At 37.7% G+C, this 18219-nt stretch overlaps 1 protein-coding gene across 1 annotated transcript in view; it reads right to left on the minus strand.

Moving 5' to 3' along the window:
• The window catches only part of LOC130440397 (phospholipid-transporting ATPase ABCA1), a 106054-nt gene that overhangs the window by 49074 nt on the left and 38761 nt on the right, over window positions 1-18219 (minus strand). Inside the window, 5 exon segments of the mRNA XM_056729435.1 lie at window positions 923-1145; window positions 9169-9345; window positions 13389-13609; window positions 13976-14173; window positions 18096-18212. Coding sequence (XP_056585413.1) covers window positions 923-1145; window positions 9169-9345; window positions 13389-13609; window positions 13976-14173; window positions 18096-18212 — 936 coding nt within the window.

Consider the following 18219-nt stretch of genomic DNA (forward strand, 5'->3'; position numbering starts at 1 on the left):
CATCTAATAAATGTTGAGTTTGAGTTACCATGGATGCATCAATAACACAACCTGATCATTACAAAGCACAACAATGTACATTGAATAGCCCCCTCGCTCGAGAGGAGCGATTACATGTGTCAAAGGCAGTGAAAGAGAGAGGAGTCGATTAGAAGACATGTTTTGTGATTGGATAAGCGGCGGCGAGCAGCGGGAATCTGTGTGCACTGCTATATTATAAAGCACAAAGCTGTGATACTAAGCACTAGCGAATGCTTTGCTCGTTCGACACAGAGTCACGCTGCTCAAAGCAAAACAGCAGTTGCACAAACACTGGACTTCACCTAGATGAATGGATCTCGGATCAGATCAGTTAAACTCTACAGCGGTGGCTCAGAGTTATTTATTCCCTACATGAAGATTTGAAAATAGGAGAAAATGTTCCCCTTCGATCATGTTAAGCTAATAAACTTCAGAATGCCATTATGGCAGCTATAATTTGGTTATACTTATGATGCTAAGTTGGTGCTTATCTTAAAGACATGGTTCAACAAAAAATACAAATTCTGTCATCATTTATTCACCTTCATTTCAGTCAAAACCTATTTATGACTCCTTCTTTTGTGCAACCCAAGAGTAAATATTTTGTAAAATGTCTCATTGTTTTTGCATCCATACAATTGATGTCAATGGGTTCATTGCTGTTTGGTTACCAACGTTCTTCAAAACGTCATATCTTGTGTCCAAATCCTACAGGTTTAGAATGACACTAGAGTGAATAAATGATTACAGATTCACTTTTGGTTTAACTATGCCTCTGTCTGTTAACCATCAGTGTCCCAATGGGACCTTGGGATCAACCATAAGAGTAAACCTAAAGCTTTCTGATCCTGGGCTCTCCGGATCCAGTTTTGTACAGTGTTTGTGAACGCCAGCGAATCACCTTCAGAATGAGAGTGAGGAGGGCGGCGCTGATGCTGAGGGGCAGCGTGCTGCTGATGGCCCAGCTCAGCCAGTAGATGGAGCTCTTCAATCCCATCATCCTCACGGTCTCCTTCAGACGCGCTTCCTTCTCCTGAACCACGCCCTTTATTATGAGCGCTACCGAGAAGATCCAGGCCAAGGTCATGTAGAGAGGCAGGGAGCGCGTCAGAGACCGCAGGAACCTGTGCACACGTACAAATACTTACTCTATCCTTGTTATGTTACACAGTCGAAAGCACAAGAGTAAAGATGAGACTGAGACCAAGGCACACACATTTCTGAATATTGTATGGAGCCCATCAAAACAATAACATCACACACACAAAGCAGTTCAAACCTAGTTGGCATTTTCATAGGAATACTTCTCGCAAACTAGTGCACACGTTTTGAAAAGCATTTCATAGTATTTGCATGTCTAAAAAAGTACCATTGAAGCCACCAAAAAAAGTAAAGGTCCACCCCTAACCACAACCATCACTTGAGGTAAAAGAAGATCATATAAAATAGCATATGACATTATATAAATAAAACAATTTGTTAAAATGTAACATAATTAGGTATTGCAATGAGGTTGTATTGACAAAATTGCAGAACCAGTTAACTGTTGGTATACAGTTTTTATTAGAGCTGTCAACGTTAATGGGCCATTCACAGGGTGCACGATGAGCAGTGAAATTGCCACGCGGCAGCCGCTTTTAAGCCGATGTGGCTGTCGTTGCCATTCACAAAATGATAAAATATTTTAACTTCAGCCGCACCTGCTGCAAAGAGCCGTGCCTGTGGAAGTGGCAGGATTCTTTGAAAACCCTCTGAAAATGAACTAGACAAACGCGACTGCCGCGTACCGTGTGAATGCGTTAATACATGAGATTTTTTTTCAATTAAAAATGTTTACGCAATTAATTCAGCATACATTTTTCGTCCAGTGTTACGTTATATAATTATACTCTCATTCATGTAAAGGCCTTTAAACCATTAAGCGGCCAGACCTCCTTCCCGATCCGGTTTTTAGCTGTGGGACATGGCACATCGCGGCAGCGGCCCAGTCTGGTGTATACAGTCACAGGCTAGAGGCTGCGTCAGTGAATCTCTGTCAGAATATGTCAGACAGCGCACCAGTATTAAGTTCTTTTCATGCTTGGATGAACAGAAACAAACAAGATTATGTTTGTCTAGCATTTTCGAAAGCACAGATTTCAATGTGCTTAATAAATCCTAAATGAATGCAAAGTGTTATGAGAATGGGAAAGCGCAGATCTGCGTAGAGCGGCAGCTCTTAAAGGGGCCACATTCTTAAATCTGCTGCTGTGACTCCTGTCACTAATGGTAAATCAATGAGTTTGGAAGCTTTAATTCTTTTTTAGAATTTAGCATTAAAGCCTGTAAAGTGGTTGAGAACTTAATTCAATTTCTGTATATTTCCTACCTGTTAGACATGAGAGCTCTTGGTAATACCTTACTTCAATGTTATATTACTATAATTAATGTTAAAATAAGGAAAAAATAATACATTTAACAGAGACATCAGTTGCATTACCAATATCAGAATGTGGGCTTTCATTCATGCTGTTAAGAAATCTGTTGTTTCTACAATCACGAGTTCGCCTCGCAGATAATAAGTACGGATAAAACTTGAATGCGTGTTTGGCGTGCTGTCCTGGGGAGAGGGCTCCAAGCTTGGTAGTTCATACGAACTCGAAGCGCCCACCCCTTGTCCAAGGAGAGGGCCCCAGTCCCGGTGTGTGCCCGGACCCCGGTCGTTCTCCCCGTTATACAGGGGTAAAAATGGCTGTTTGTGAGGAGTGGGGATGGAGGAGGGATGCTGCGTAAAATCGAAACCCATGGAAAGACGGCCAAGTTAATTATCTGATTGGTGAAATTGCCAATAGCAAGCCAGAAGGGTTAGTTATCTGCACGTGCTCCTCCAGAACGTTGTTCATAAAACATAATTTAATTTGGAGACTAAAGGTGAAATTATTAGAATGTAAAAGATTATTTAAAAACATCAATGTAAAAAAATGTGTTATTAATCAGACAAATCTTTTTAATTGATTGACAGCACTATACATCCACAATCCCGAGTCCCCAGTGTGGGCAACATCTTACTCACAAGCACGCTACAGCCAAGCAGAGTTCAGAAAATAACTTTAAAACATGATCCGGTGTGTCAGGAGACTGTACAGAGGTTATCTTGCTGTCAAGTTAGAACTGACCTCAGATCATCCACTCTCAGTCTACAGGACTCGTATGCGGACTTTGACACAGTGAAGCAACAAATCGTCCACTCTTCCCTTCTTTATATAAACTCTCACAAACTTTAACACTTATCAATTCATTTTAGCTTGTTTAAGGGACAAAATGTATAATATTATTAATGTATAATTTATATATAAACTATTGATATATTAACATGCTATTTATTTTTTGTGTTTATTTTTAATTTTCTAAAAAAGTATTTTTTGCCCAGTAAAAAATTAAACACTATTATCTACTGAGGGCATAGTTGTACAATATTGTAATATTTTATTTTCATACCCCCTCACGTTATTTTAAGTAAGGGATAATGCACAGGCAGTCGGTTGTTATCGCAGAAATAAGCGCCGACAGTGTTATCAGTATCACAATGGAGATCCTTTTTCGCATAACAGCCAGCTGCTTTTATATCATCCCGCTTATTACACGGTTACTTGCCACAGGAGAAATATTTTGAATTTTGTTTTACAAGCTAATTTTTGCCAAATGCTGACCTTCCGTGAGGAAAAGCTGTTTACTTTCAGTTTTAAGTTAAGAAATGACATTCAAATGTCCCGAACAGGCGATTTGGTTTAACCATTTGTAAATATAATGTCACAAATATTATTAAAAGACATATTATCCTTTTTTGTGTGTAATATTTAACTTTGAAAAAGGATTTGCAGCATCATGGTTACCGTGTGTCATTAGTTTTGAGCGGTTGTTATCTTGGAATAACAAACCTGCAAATGTCGCGACAGGCCAATTTATATATAGTTAATACAGTTTTGATTTAAATTTTATCAATAAATCAAAAACCCTTTCAAAGTTTTAATTTTAGTAAACTGAAATAAAAAATATGTTGTGCCCAGTATAAATTTCAGGTTTAAGTTTTAACAACTTTGTTTATTTGTCAGTAATCATTTACATTGATAATAGCGGCAAAAAGCGCATTCGCACATTTTAACCTGTGCGAAAACACAAATTTGTGCCGTACTTTCACGCAGAAATCCATGTCCGGTCACGTTTGTGTGTTTCCTTGCAGATATTTACTGCTTCAAAAGACAAACCTGAACCTTTGCAACCATGTGTGTCTGCCATCATATTAACTCCATAAAATACGCATGAAAAAAAACATACTCTGTATACAAATTTTAAGAGAATACTCTAGAGGAGACAAAGAAGCACTTTATCTCCATGCAGATTGTAAAAAGCCACAGAAGCAGCAGAAATGTTTTTAAAGCAACTGTAAAGAGAGGTGACGAGAGATACGGAGAAGGTCGGCTCAAAACGGCTCAGTAACAGTTTGATTCTGTGCATAACAAATTAGGATAATAACCCAATTTAGAGAAATTAAAGATCAACTGGTGTCAGCCTGATTCGCTTAATTTTTACGAGAATCATTTCCCTACAATTACATCGGCTGTGATCACAAGCATCAAAACCACGAGGCACTTTGACTACATGAATGTGTGTCCTCACAACACAAAGAACTTGCGTTCTTGTATGTTTTAAAATAGCAGAAAATAGTTCAAGTTGAATGTATTTAAATAAGCTTAAAGTTAAATTTTTGTATGGTTGGAAGTGAATAAAGAGTCATTTTAAGTATAGAATATTTATTCTGCAGAACACAATATTGAGTGACGTTTGTGGATGTTGTGCTGTGAATAACATGTGTCAAGTGTTTTCCCACCGAGAAAAGATATGTCTGAAATACGTCTTTTCTACATCTTTGTTCAACGTTAAAAAGACGTCCCCTGAGGACGCAAGAATAAATATTTTTAAAACGTCTTTCTGAAATTGTCGTCCAGGGGACCTCAGTACAAAGTTACAGCTGCTTAAAATGCAATGGTTCAGTTTTCACATGAAAATAACTGAATCAGTAAGAATGTCAACAGAGACGTGCTGTAGAAAAGACGTCTTTCGATCATACTTTTGCTCGGAGGGTTGTGGTCATTTGATTGTCTGGTTATTTGTCTGATTTCCTTTCATCTGATTTTTCATCTCAGCGGTTCGGCTTCACTAACCTTCACCATTATACTAATAAAAACACATGGGATTGTCAGCAGAACCATGTTTTCTATAAACCAGCAGAACCAGACTGCTGTGTTCCGAACCCCGACAACTCTCAGAACCTCCTTCAGCCGAAGCTCCTTCTCCAGAACTAAACCCTTGATGGTTTGCGAGGCGGTGTACACAAACGCCAGCACCAGGAACATGGGCAAGATGGTGGCAATGGATGAAACGAAACTGTAGAAATGAGTAGAGCTGATCTCAGAGCAGTGTGGTTGGTCTTAAAGAAGGTTCTATCATTAATCCCTCGTTCTCTATTTTTGTCTCAGCTCAAAAGCTAACAAAAATGTATTGGGCTGTTATAGAACTGTATTTTTTGGGCTAAGGTCCTAACACTGAAGTATAAAATAAAATATATTAAAATAGAATTAAAGAAAATATGAATAAAAAAGAAAATTTTAAACAATAGCAAAACATGCATCCATTGTGATATTGTCCTTTTTGGACCAATACAGCAACACAGTTTCAACCTAAAGCAAGAGTTACAAAACAACAATGTTGTCCCAATTATTTCCTCATCCGCATTTCAACACAAAAAGATAATTTCTGGTGAACTATCCTTATAAGACAAGACAACATTTTTTTCTTACTAGAGATCAGAGATGACCATATTATTTTCAAACTGTTTCTTTTATGGATGCTAGAGGCTCAGTAACAACAATCACTTTCATTGTAGGAGAAAAAGTTTTCTACCATTCTGTTAAACATTTCCCTTGTGTTCCACGGATAAAAGACTGGTTTCAAACAAGGTGTGGGTGAAGAAATGTTGACAGAAATTTCATTTTTGAGTGAACAAATCATGTAACAATATAAGCTAACGTAATGTGATGTCTACCCGATTTAGAGTCAGTAGATCATAACATTAATAATGAGCTTGTGGGCTTGTAAATGTCGCTTTGATTGTACAAATACACACATACCGCAGATATTGTTCTGAATAAAACCTGCTGGGTGGCTGTTAGGAGGATCCATATCTTGACACCCCACACACACACGCTTGGTCGACTGTAAGTGTGATTTAGCATTTGATCTCGTTTTTATAATACAGTAAGCCTGTATTAAAGTCCTCTCATAAGGCCACTGAAATGTCATGTCGATACCGCAGCAGACGCCTTCGGAAACAAAGTGCTGTCTGCGCTCAATTAGCCGGCAGCTCAAATATATCATGAGCTCTCAAAATCTGACAGGCTATAGATTTCTCATACTGTTTCTGCTTACTCTTCATAAATACAGCTGGAGTGAGATACAATTACTGAAGAAAAAGCAAAAAGACAGTCACGGCGAACTCTTTAAACACATTAGAGCGATAGACCACCCTCATGTTGCTTTCTTAAAAACACGAAATGTTGTCTTTCCTTGCATTTTATTTGCTGTTTCACAATGACCAAGTCTGTCAAGTTTAAAAAGGCATATCTATATTACATGTCCTTGTCTGAAGCATCACAGATTGATTGATCAAGTGAATTCAGTTTACCGGTTCAACAATTCGGGCACAGTATTCCTCAAGGTAACAGTTTAAGATTATGAGTAAATAAATACTTTAACACAATTTCTCTATAGTATGAATAGTACAAACTACCTAATTAAAATGAGTGAACTGGACTGAAAACTATGAAAAAGTTAATTTAACTTTACATTTTAGTGTTTTCAATTATTTCAGGAACGCAGATAAAATAATTATAAAAACACACAAAAATCTCGTCAACTGTAATGTGAAATGTCTAAAATTAAGTTTATTCAATTAAAGTAATTTCTCCAATCTTTTCCTTCATTGTTTTTGACAGGGACGACCAGTGTGGACAAAATGTAAATTTATAATAGGTTCAAATACGTTTCCGATGTCTTTTGTCGTGTCGTGCCGGTCGCGTCCTGTGTACACAGGATGTTAGAATTCTAGAAGTTTTTCCTGGTATTTTTGCACCGGGTCATCAGCACAAACCTTTCTCGCAAATTCTTTGCATGTATTGAACACTTTCTCTGTATCTTTATAATCTGTTCAAGAGTCATCATAGAGGTGTGGGTACATCTGTACCAGGTCTGCAAAGCTAGGGTGACCATACGTGCCATTTTTCCCAGACATGTCCAGGTCAGGATTTCAGGTGCGTACTTAGGAGGTTGCATTTGTTGACCGCATACGTCATCAAGGATGAAATGTGAGAATGAAATGATGTGTAAAAAATCCCACAGAGCAGGCGGGGCTCCAAAACACACACCCCCAATTATGCAAACGCCATGGACCAATGATTGCTCAAGCATATATACCAGCCAACGCAGTTTGTTTGTAGTGCGGAACTTGTGAAATTAATTGTTGTTACGGACAGTCGTTTTCCATTTTGAATTTACTGTGTTGGGCCCTAAATGGTAAATGACATTTAATTGTCTGAGTTCAGTTAGATTTACTGAATTTAGTAAATGTGAGAAAGAATGGAATGTCTATATACATCAAAGGGAGAGATACAAAGCTTTTGTACTTTTGTGAAAGGCTATTTACTTGATAAATGGTCTAAACATAAAAACAAACAAAAAACACTGTGGACTTTCAGGGCTGCACCTGCCATTGAGAAAAAATGTATTGCTAAATGACGGTTGTCTCCATATACAGTACACACTTTCCTTGAACCAAACTTCAAATACTTTAAAGAGAAAACACTGGCTTTCTGTTCATCAAAATTCAGTTTTTATGTCTGCCTTCTTCAAACACAGAAGAATTTTATATGGATTTGCAGATAATTCATTCAAGTCGTGCCAGAATCTTCTGGAAGATTTACTGAGGCATTTAAAACATGAAGTGCTTTGGCTTCTTACATCTAAAATTTAGATTCAAGCTTTTTGCGGGCCTGAAAAATGACTCTGCAGACACGCTGCAAAACAAATTAGTATTCTCTCCATTATCCTTCTCTCTGTCTTTCTGAAGTATAAACAGAATGGGACTTTTGGGAGTTTTCAAGTGGAAGTAAATGACGCCGTCTGACTGATTCTGCTGCGACACTGCCGAATTTCTGAGATTTAGGATCGTGAAACACAAACATACAAATAAAAACATGTGTTATGAAAAAATGATTAGAAATTATAAGGAAAAGACAGATGTGTCGTTGTTTAAGCATAGATTTATAACATGGTAATCAAAGTCGATTTGTTATTGTTTTTATAACTGTTTTTGTTATGTTTTGCACGCTCTAAAAATAAAAAATAATGCGTTTTTCTTCTTATATGAGTGTATGAAGCCAGAGAGATACTTTCCTCCACCAATGATAGAGGGCGATAGAGAGACAAAAGTGCAATAATGCTGCTGTAAATCCATGTTCATAAAACAACTACTGTGGCCCTGATATAGAAAACCTCCATGCATGTTGCCCCCAGGTAATTTGCATTTAAGACCCCTACACTCACGTCTCACTTTCACAGAAGCAGGCGTTTTACGTGACAGGTTTCACGCGATGGGTTTTGCATGGTTAATCGATAAAAACATAACATGTACAACAGAGTAGCCCGCTCCAGTGCCGATGATGTCCATATCACTTCATATATAACTATAAACACAGATCTGATTAAAAACACACTTTTTTCATGGCAGATGGATTTTTCAGGCCAGGAGAAAGAGAGGAGAAAGAGAGAGCCAATCAAAGCTCACATTAATTTGACATTTACTTTGGCCATGAATCACAGCCGCCGTGAACCGTTGATTATGCTGTGAGCTCGGGTGAAAAACATTTCCGTTCTCACTGCATGGTTTACCATCACACTCTCAACGTCAAAACAGCATTTTAATATTATAATAAACAAACTGTGTTTATATAATATCTTCACAGCCATGCACAAAGAGAAGAAGGAGAGAGAGGAAAAGAGAATTTAATTAAACTAAGAAGAATTATACACACACACACACTGTTGTGAGCTTACACATCGTCGACATAGCATGGGTAGGGCATCTGTTGTGCGTATACTCCAAGTGGTTGGCTGATTCCGGTCTGGACCCGAATGATTCCACGATCCAACATGTCCTGCAGGTACACAAACCCCCCTCTCACATACCGCAGGTCATTAAAGGGGTTGTCACGGGCTGACGGGTACCAGGACCTAATACAGACATAAAAACATAACACATTCAATAAGCCCAATGCAATTCAAGAAGATTGTTTAATTGACAGTTTGGTATTGATCTTGAAAGTGTGTCACACATACTGCATGTTGGTGTAATAAGACCACAATTTCTTGGCCATGACAAAAAGTACCTCAGAGATGACAGGTGCATTCTAGCACTACTTGTTCCATATCCCCAAAGTCTATGAGGTTTTAAACTGGTTTTTGGTAAAGCAGCTAAAATGAGGTCTGTGGTTAACCAAATCTGTAAATTTTTTCACGATTTATTCTATGACCTGAAACACACCAATTATAACCCGCTCTTTATTTTTTAAGCCTTCTTGTGTCTTAAAAACAGTGTTTGCAAACAATTTGCTAAAAGCAACTACTTTGACATGACGTTATGTGGATTAATTCACAGAGTTATTATTCACCAGGGAACACGCATTTGATAAAGTTTGAAAAAGATGTCGGAGGCTTGGTGGTGGTGGTGATTGGATTTGAAATTGGATTCAATTTATTGTCATTACACATATAACAAGTACAGTGTAACGAAATGGATTTAAGAAGAAAAATACAGCATAACATGAGGGAAGTGGAGAGAAAAACAGATACACATAATACACCATAGGCAAGACTTACAACAGGGTAAGATAATCCAGCCCGTCAAGCAGCCATCCGGTCCAGTGCCATTACGGCGCCGATCACAGACCCGCTTGTCAGGCTGGCGGTTCAAAGCTACAGAGGCGTGGGAGGGATAAGGGCCAAAGTCTGTGTGTGTGTGTGTGTGATAGTGTGATAGTTGATTATTGGTGATGTTGATATTGTCTGTTTAGTCTGTTAGCTTTTTACTTCTCAAGATTGTATTTAGTCTTCAAAAGCAACTCATTTTGTGTCAATTGGTAAAGATATCTTGATAGACAAAACGTGTACACATCATAAACCTTTGTTATTTACAGAGCTTATCTTTTGCAATCTTTCAAACATCTATGGGAAAAATGTGTAGGCTTCCAGTCGCGGGAACCAATGCGGAGCTAACTTCGTGGTTGGCCTACAAAAAGCTGTCATCCCTGCACCTCTTCATGTCTTAAGTGGAGTTTTTTAACCAGGGGGCTGCAGTCCAATAAGGGGGTTCAACAACCTTCCGAGGGGGCCTCAAGATGACTTAAAATAATAGACAACAATTTTTGAAAAAAGCTAAAAGAACTAAAAATCCATTAAATAAAAAGCAATTTCTCTAAGTTTTTTTATATATTGAAAATTAATGTGTTACCAATATAGACAATTTGTAGACATTGTAAGTCGGTGCCTTTAATTCTTGTTGTGGGCAATGGGTGGACTTTTGAATGAAAAAGGTTGAGAATCACCGGTCCAATATTGTTTAAACAGTTGTTCTTTCATCTTTTGATGAACCAGTGTGTATAGATCCTACAGTTGATCAGGATTCAGAGATGGAAGCTATACGTTAATGCAATTACATACAGTTAAGATCACTAAGTTTAATGGTTCAGAAAGCAAACATTCTGATATTAGTACTGTAACTGATGTCTCTATTAAATTTAATATTTTAACATTAATGATAACCATTCAACAGTAATTGAGAGCTATCGTATAAGAAATATACAGACATCTAAGGAAGTTCTCAAACACTTTTAAGGTCTTTAATTAAAAGATTAATTAAATGCAGAAAATTTTTTCATTATAGCTATAAATTACATTGATTTTTTCTTTTCTTTTGTTCTTTTATCAACACTAGTGACATGAGTCACAGAAGCATGTTTAAGAACGTGGCCCCTTTAAGAGCTGTCTCAGTACTGTCTGTGCTTAAGAAAATGTGCTTTCTGACATAAACCCGTGTGGTTTTATCCATTCAAGCATGAAAGAGAACTTAACTCGGATGCGCTGTCTGACAGAGATTCAACTTTAACTAAAAGGAGGAGGATAACTAAGACCTACTAAAAAGAGTTTTTATTGTCAAGCAAGTCTAAAACTAGGGAGTACAACAGCAAAGACGTCACAGCTTGCCGAGGATGATAAGACCTTCCTGCACAATATGAAGAGCATGACCTGACTGGCGTCATACTCTCAAAGCATTCTTCAGAACCTACAGTATAAAAACTATAACATAAGTAACATTAGCAGGGGTTAGCAAAATATAATCTGATTATATCTCATCACACGTTATGTTATATTTCTTTTGATGCTTTTTCTTTGCAAGGCTGCTCTATACTGGGTAAGATCACTCCTGACTACTTCCTTGCCATTGTTACCATTTTCCTTTATTATTTCTTAGTGCTTTTGAAGCATTACTGTACCAACAGGTAATACAGGATACAGGCATCATGAAGCAATAAAAGCATTTTGTTCTTGACATTAAGAAAATGTAAATCCTTCAAGAAATGAATACTCTGTTGCATTTTTATACTTATACAATCGTTCCACATTAAAAATCCACGGTACTGCCCACATGCTAGACATCAAAGGTCAGTTTAAAGACCTTCCAACGGCATCAAACCTGCTTCTACTGTAGGTTTTCAGTGGAATAGCGAAATCTTTCTTTAACACCACAATGTCTCAGTCCAGTAAAGTGCATCACATAAAGGGTACCTTAACTGCCCATCAGCTCAGCCTAGCTGAACATGTGCACCCTTAAGGAGCTCCCATTGCACAATTGTGCTCATTACCTCTACTAATAACCCAGCTGATTACTTAACACAGATAAAAAGTGAGCATGGACCATAATTCTCCATTCTAAAGGCAGATTCACACTGATCTAACAAACACCAAGGCTGCTTTCCCGAAACCTTCTCAGTTAAGTATACCTTCTGTGAATCATATTTTTTTAAGGTTGTCTGGACCAGTCCTATCTATACCTTATCCCCTTTGGTTCATACCGCTATGCAAAAAGCTTTCCTACATCGCAGTTTAATTTCACATGTCAAATTTAGGTAACTTAGTAATTAATTTAGTAAACTACTTATTTGTTGCTTATTAATAGATAGTAAGGTAGTTGTTAGGTTTAGGTATAGGGAAGTAGAATATGGTCATGTTGAATATGTGCTTTATAAATAAATAAACAGCCAATATGGTAAAATTAGGCATCTAATAAGCAACTAGTTAATAGTGAGAATTGGTCCCTATACTAAAGGGTTAACTAAATTTAATATAAAATTCTATTTAGTAATAAAATAATATTTTTACTTTAACTTAGTTTTAAAATATTCGGGTTTTATACACTCCGTGTAGGCTATTGAAATGTTTTCATGAATAAAGTTGTCATACACTGAGCGTTTTTAATTACAGCCTATTATCCCAAGGCACATCAGCTGGCAAACCATTTGACAGGAAGGCGTAATCTATATAAAGGGAATGAATGTTATTGCGAGTTTCGCCTTTCGCCAGGCACGACGTGATGGAGGCACATCAAGGCTTCCATGCCATCGCGGGCGTCCCGCGAGTGATTGGCATTCTGGATGGGCAATATCCACATATACAAATGAGTGATTTACACCAATAATGTGAATCAAGACAGATCGTGGAGAACACGCGGTGGCAAACTATGATATGTTGTAAATGTTGTGTTTTGGTGTTCTACGCTGATGTGGTGGAGGTGTATATTGGTGTTTTGATGTGTGAAGGTGATGCCATGTCTTGGTGATTATATGTTGCATGGTTAAGACGTTGTGTTTGATGTACTTTTGTGTCAATACTGTGTTTATTTGCTAGTGTGTTAATGTTGTGACTTGGTGTTTATATGTTTAGGGGTGAAGGTGTTGTGTATTATTTGCAGGTGTGTTAATGTTGTGACTTGGTGTTTGTATGTTTGAATCGTGGAGATATTGTGCTGTCTATGTTAGTGTTGAATTTTAGTGTATATATATATAAGGATGGTAATGTGATGCTTTATGTTTTAGCGTTTTTTGTCTTGATTTCATGTTGGAGGTGTATGCCGTGGTTTTAATGTTGTATTTTGGTGTTTATATGTTGATTGTGTTGCGGTTGTATGTTGGTGTGTTTACGGTGTGGTGATCTGATCTTACCTCTCCTTGATTTTGTCTGTCCTCTCTGTGTCTTCAATGTCCATGCGGATCTTGTATTTGATGTGTGTCGGTGGCTGGGGGTCACTGGGGTCATTACCGTTTGCATAGAGATCCGTGAAAACCACTCCAGCCCAGTACCTGTCCTGAGCCAAGAGTTTCAGAGCATGTTCGACCAGCAGAGGCTCGCTGCTGACACCTTCAAACTTATCCAGATCAAAACACTGAAACACACACACACACAATGCTCAGCTCCTCGGTTCCATCTGAATCTGATATTAAAGAAGCTGCTTCATGTGGTGTTGGGTGAAGAGAAGCAGCAGGCGGAACAGAGAATCAGCTGTGAAGCAGGACTGTCAGCTCAAGTGCTGAGAGACAGAATAAGACAGAAAAGACTGATGGACGAAAGGAAATAGTGAGAAAATGAAGAAAACATGATTCTCCATTTACCCTTGATCCTAAAGAACCACTGAACAAAAGTGTATTTTTACAGTATCTGTCTACTAGAAGTAACCTCACATTACAGTAAGTGTCTGGATAAATAAAAGACAAAAGACACAATGTCTGCTGACATCTAGAGAAAGACAAACCTTTAAAATCTGAGTGAGCGGTTCTGCCACCTGGGTGATGGCATTGAAGACGGTCCTCCAATCAAACGGTGCCATTCCTGGAGGACGCTCCGAATCTGGACCGTTAAACAGGAAGTTGGAGATTAGCGCTGTGGAGAGCCTGTTTCCCTCAAGCCATTGGTCGAGAACTACTGCAAACACAGGGTTCTTCAAAATAACCTTTGAAAACAGAACGAACACAGATTTATGCAACAAATCAGCTGTGACAACATTAACATTTCAGTTTATAATAATACCAACAATATTCTTGATAACTCCGCAAAAATGAATATGCTAATAAACACTCCACTATTTATGAATGCAAAAAGCATAATAAATAACACCTAATTAAATTACAACAATAGAATGTAGCGAGTAAACACTGCTTCAGGATTTTCCCTGTAATTACGTCAACAGTGAGTGATAAAAGAAATAAAGGCAACAATGAAATTTCCTTCATTTTTGTGAATATTATTCAGACGGACAGCAGCAGGTCTATTTTGTCAGACAGAACCTAAAAATTGTACTCTGAGTCCGAACTGTTGTAAGGCCGATAACTCTTATTTGTTTGAGTATTGACTTTGTACTAAAGTAATCTTTTGGCGCACCCATGACAAACACGTAATAAGATTTTGAAAATGAAGTGGAAATCTTTACAGAGTATATATCCCACAAAAAAATAATGCAGCAGAATCATGGAATGATGTAGTGTACCATATCTCCTCCCTCTCCAAGCTAGGTGGCACTGTTGCTCTTCAACTATCTCAAATCAAGCACTGCGCCCTCTCTATACCGTCCTCTCTCTCTCTCACACACACACACACACACATGCATACCCACAGCCGCACTCACACGTTTTGGTCATAAATTGCAGTTCCACCCTCTCCTTTATCATTCCCTGTCCTAACCTGCAAGGATAAAGCGCATGTCACTGCACACTGGAGTGCACAAACTTTCACACACACATGAGAATACCTACACACAACATTTACAAACGCAAACATGAGAAGCAAACATTAGAATACAAACGCACATAGAAACATAAAAACGCAAACACACAAGCATATGTAAGAATACCAACACATATGGTAAACACATAAACACACACAAACAACCATACAAACCAACAATGTACATACAGTAAATGTACATGACATGTACACAAACGTACAAAAAAATATGGACACACATAACAAAACAACAAAAAACCCACACATACAGTAAATGCACATGACTGAAAAAACAACAAAGCAACTACAAACCCTGCAAACTTTCTACAAAACTAAACATACACAGGTACACAGACATAATCAAATCGAGATGGATTTGCATTGCACTGCTTTAAGTAGATTGTTTTAAAAAGAGTGTATATGGGTGCATCTCGATGATCAGTGTACAACAGTGATATAATCTCTCCTGCATCAGAAATAGCTAATAAAACTGAGCCATTATGATCATTAAAGTCTTATTTCTCATGATTAAAGGTTTATTAAAACCTCCAAAACCTGTTAAGCACAACCCAGCAAAAAACGCATAAGCCCTAAAGAAACGGATTATATAATGTGCAAACGTGCCGAGCTCAAGACTTGACCATAAATCGGGAGTTCAAAAACTCGGACAGGTCGGACAGACAGGCAGGTAGAAGTAAGTCGGTGTCCTTTGTTTATTATCAAAGTATATTTATCCCTGTATTGTTTTTCCCCCATCGTGGGTCTTTGTTTTGCCTGTTTTGTTCAGTCTTGTTTCTTGTTAATAAATATCTGTTAACCCCTTCACCACTGTCTGTCCTATCTGCCTGCAATTGGGTTCAACCATGTCTCACATGAGAGATCATGACAGGTAGAGAGAAAGACAAACAAGACAGATGGAAAGACTGAACATACAGCATATATACTGTAATGTATATTGTATACATTTGTAAATGAATAAAACAGTAAAACAGTTTTTTCATTAAAGATGTAATATTAATATGAAACATTAAATGAACACATTAGGGTACTGATGCTAATGGATGCAAAATAAAATATTACAGCCATAAATCTAAATCATTGTGCCAAACCACATGGCAGTAGAAATGTAATTCATTCAGCTTTTAGACAATAGATGCTGAGAGACAACTAAACAGTTTAAATGATTATTTTACTCTATGGAGAACTAAAAGAGTGAGACAGTAGCACTATAGTACTGCCTACAGACAACTGCATTCTAAGGCAAATTTTAAGGAAACCTGTCATTCATTGGAATAAAATGTATTCACGTAATCTGTCTGGGGGGTTATTATACTGAACTGTGCCATCTTAATCTAAACTAATACGTTTAAAATTTTCATGTTATGTGTTGCTTTCTTGTTACTTTCATGTTATGTTGAATCTGACTTGATAAACTAGTGTAAAATCAGATACCTCAGGGACCGAGTCTAATGCTGATATTTTGAACAATCATCGTCTTCGATAATTTGTTTACTGTACAGTAAAACAAAAATCACAGTAACAGGGCTGACATTTCAAGATCTGTTAAACAAAATTCTCTGTTATAACACAGATTAAAGTATTATAAGAAATAAGAATTTATCTTCAGGCCAGCATGTGCATCCGATTAAATACTTGCTAATATAGCCAGAATATGGAGGTGGAGAGTAGACCTCTAAAATATCCCGCTAAAGAATAAAAAGGTAGTTTTTAAAATGATTTATTTAAGAAACAGAGAGATTTGGAATGGTGTATGTATGCAGTTCTCCTCAGGCAGAGCACACAAAATACATATTTTGACAAATAAACTGCTTAGCTTACAACACAATATTCTAATAAGCATAAAAAACAGAGTTTGCACACAAAAACGAGGAAAAAAACTTCTAATTTGAGTCAAGAAATAGTATTAATTTGACAATATGGGTTTTGTTAATAAAACTAATGTATAATCATACACTACACTCTTAAAAATAAAGGTGCTTAAAAGGTTCTTCACAACAATGCCAAAGGACCATTCAGTCAAGGGTTCTTTAAAGAACCATCTCATTCTGACTTTTTTATAATCTGAAGAACAGATTTTTTGAAACAGAATGTTCTTCAGATGTTAAATGTTCTATATGGAACCAAAACGTTCTTCTATGGCATCAAAGAACCTTTTATGTACATTCCTTTAATTTGTTCCTCAAGCTATTGCAATGCACTCTGGAATGCCTTCTTCGAAAACTAGGTCCTTTAGAACGTCGCTACATGCCTACAATTTGGAACAACCTTTGCATCCCTATGATCCCTTAACATGCTGCCTGCAAGTCACTCGCTAGGTTTTGTAACGAAGCCCAAGAGAAATTGTACTGTGTAAAGGTCATGCCCAGAGCATCAAGAAAGTCAAAGCATAGATCATTTCACAAACCGCACTTGTCCTGATTCGTCTCTCTTTCTAAGCTCATTTAAAGTGACGTCAAAGTAATAGAGAAGCAGAGAGAGAGAGGGAAGAGGGTAATGGAGTGATAGAGGGATTGTCTGAAGGTGTGCAGCTGGTTAATCCCTTTCCTGCTGTTGGTGAAAATGATCCTGCACTTACCCATAATTACCTTTTCCTTTCATGCGGCCCATCGCAGAGGAGGGGCCATAAACACTCTCAGACACACCTGCGAGTCAGACGGCGGGTTTAAGATCATTCTCCTTCATGAGGGGTGTGAGAGAAACTCGCTTTGATTCTCAGGAGAGGTGAGTCATCCACATCAATAATGGACATCACAATGAAGGATAAACCCTGCGTATCCTTCAATGTGCTAATAAACCAACTCCTCATGATATAGTGGATATTACTGCTGGATTTAAAGGGATATTTCACCAAAAAAGAAAATGCTTTCATTGTTTATTCACCCTTGGGTCATTTCAAACTTTTTTCTGCACAACACAAAAGAAGATAGTTTGAAGAATGTCGCTAAACAAAAAACATTAACCCCCATTGACTCCCATTTCTCAAATATCTTCTTTTGTGTCCACAAACGAAAGTGTCAAATGCAGGTTTTGAATGCGATACGAATTAACTTTATTTTTATTTTTGGACGAATTATCCCTTTCTGGCTGGATCCACACCCAAGGGTCACGTAAAGGTTTAAAAGGAGTCTCACCCTCAGCGTGTTGATCTGCATGCTGTTGTTGAAGAAATCCCAGATCTCGGCTTTGTTTTGAAGCCACGCCTCGGCAAGTTCGCCCACTTTAGCCAGAGCGTCAAACGTATGGTTGGCCTGATGA

The sequence above is a fragment of the Triplophysa dalaica genome, chromosome 1 (assembly GCF_015846415.1).
Source record: "Triplophysa dalaica isolate WHDGS20190420 chromosome 1, ASM1584641v1, whole genome shotgun sequence".
NCBI lineage: Eukaryota > Metazoa > Chordata > Actinopteri > Cypriniformes > Nemacheilidae > Triplophysa > Triplophysa dalaica.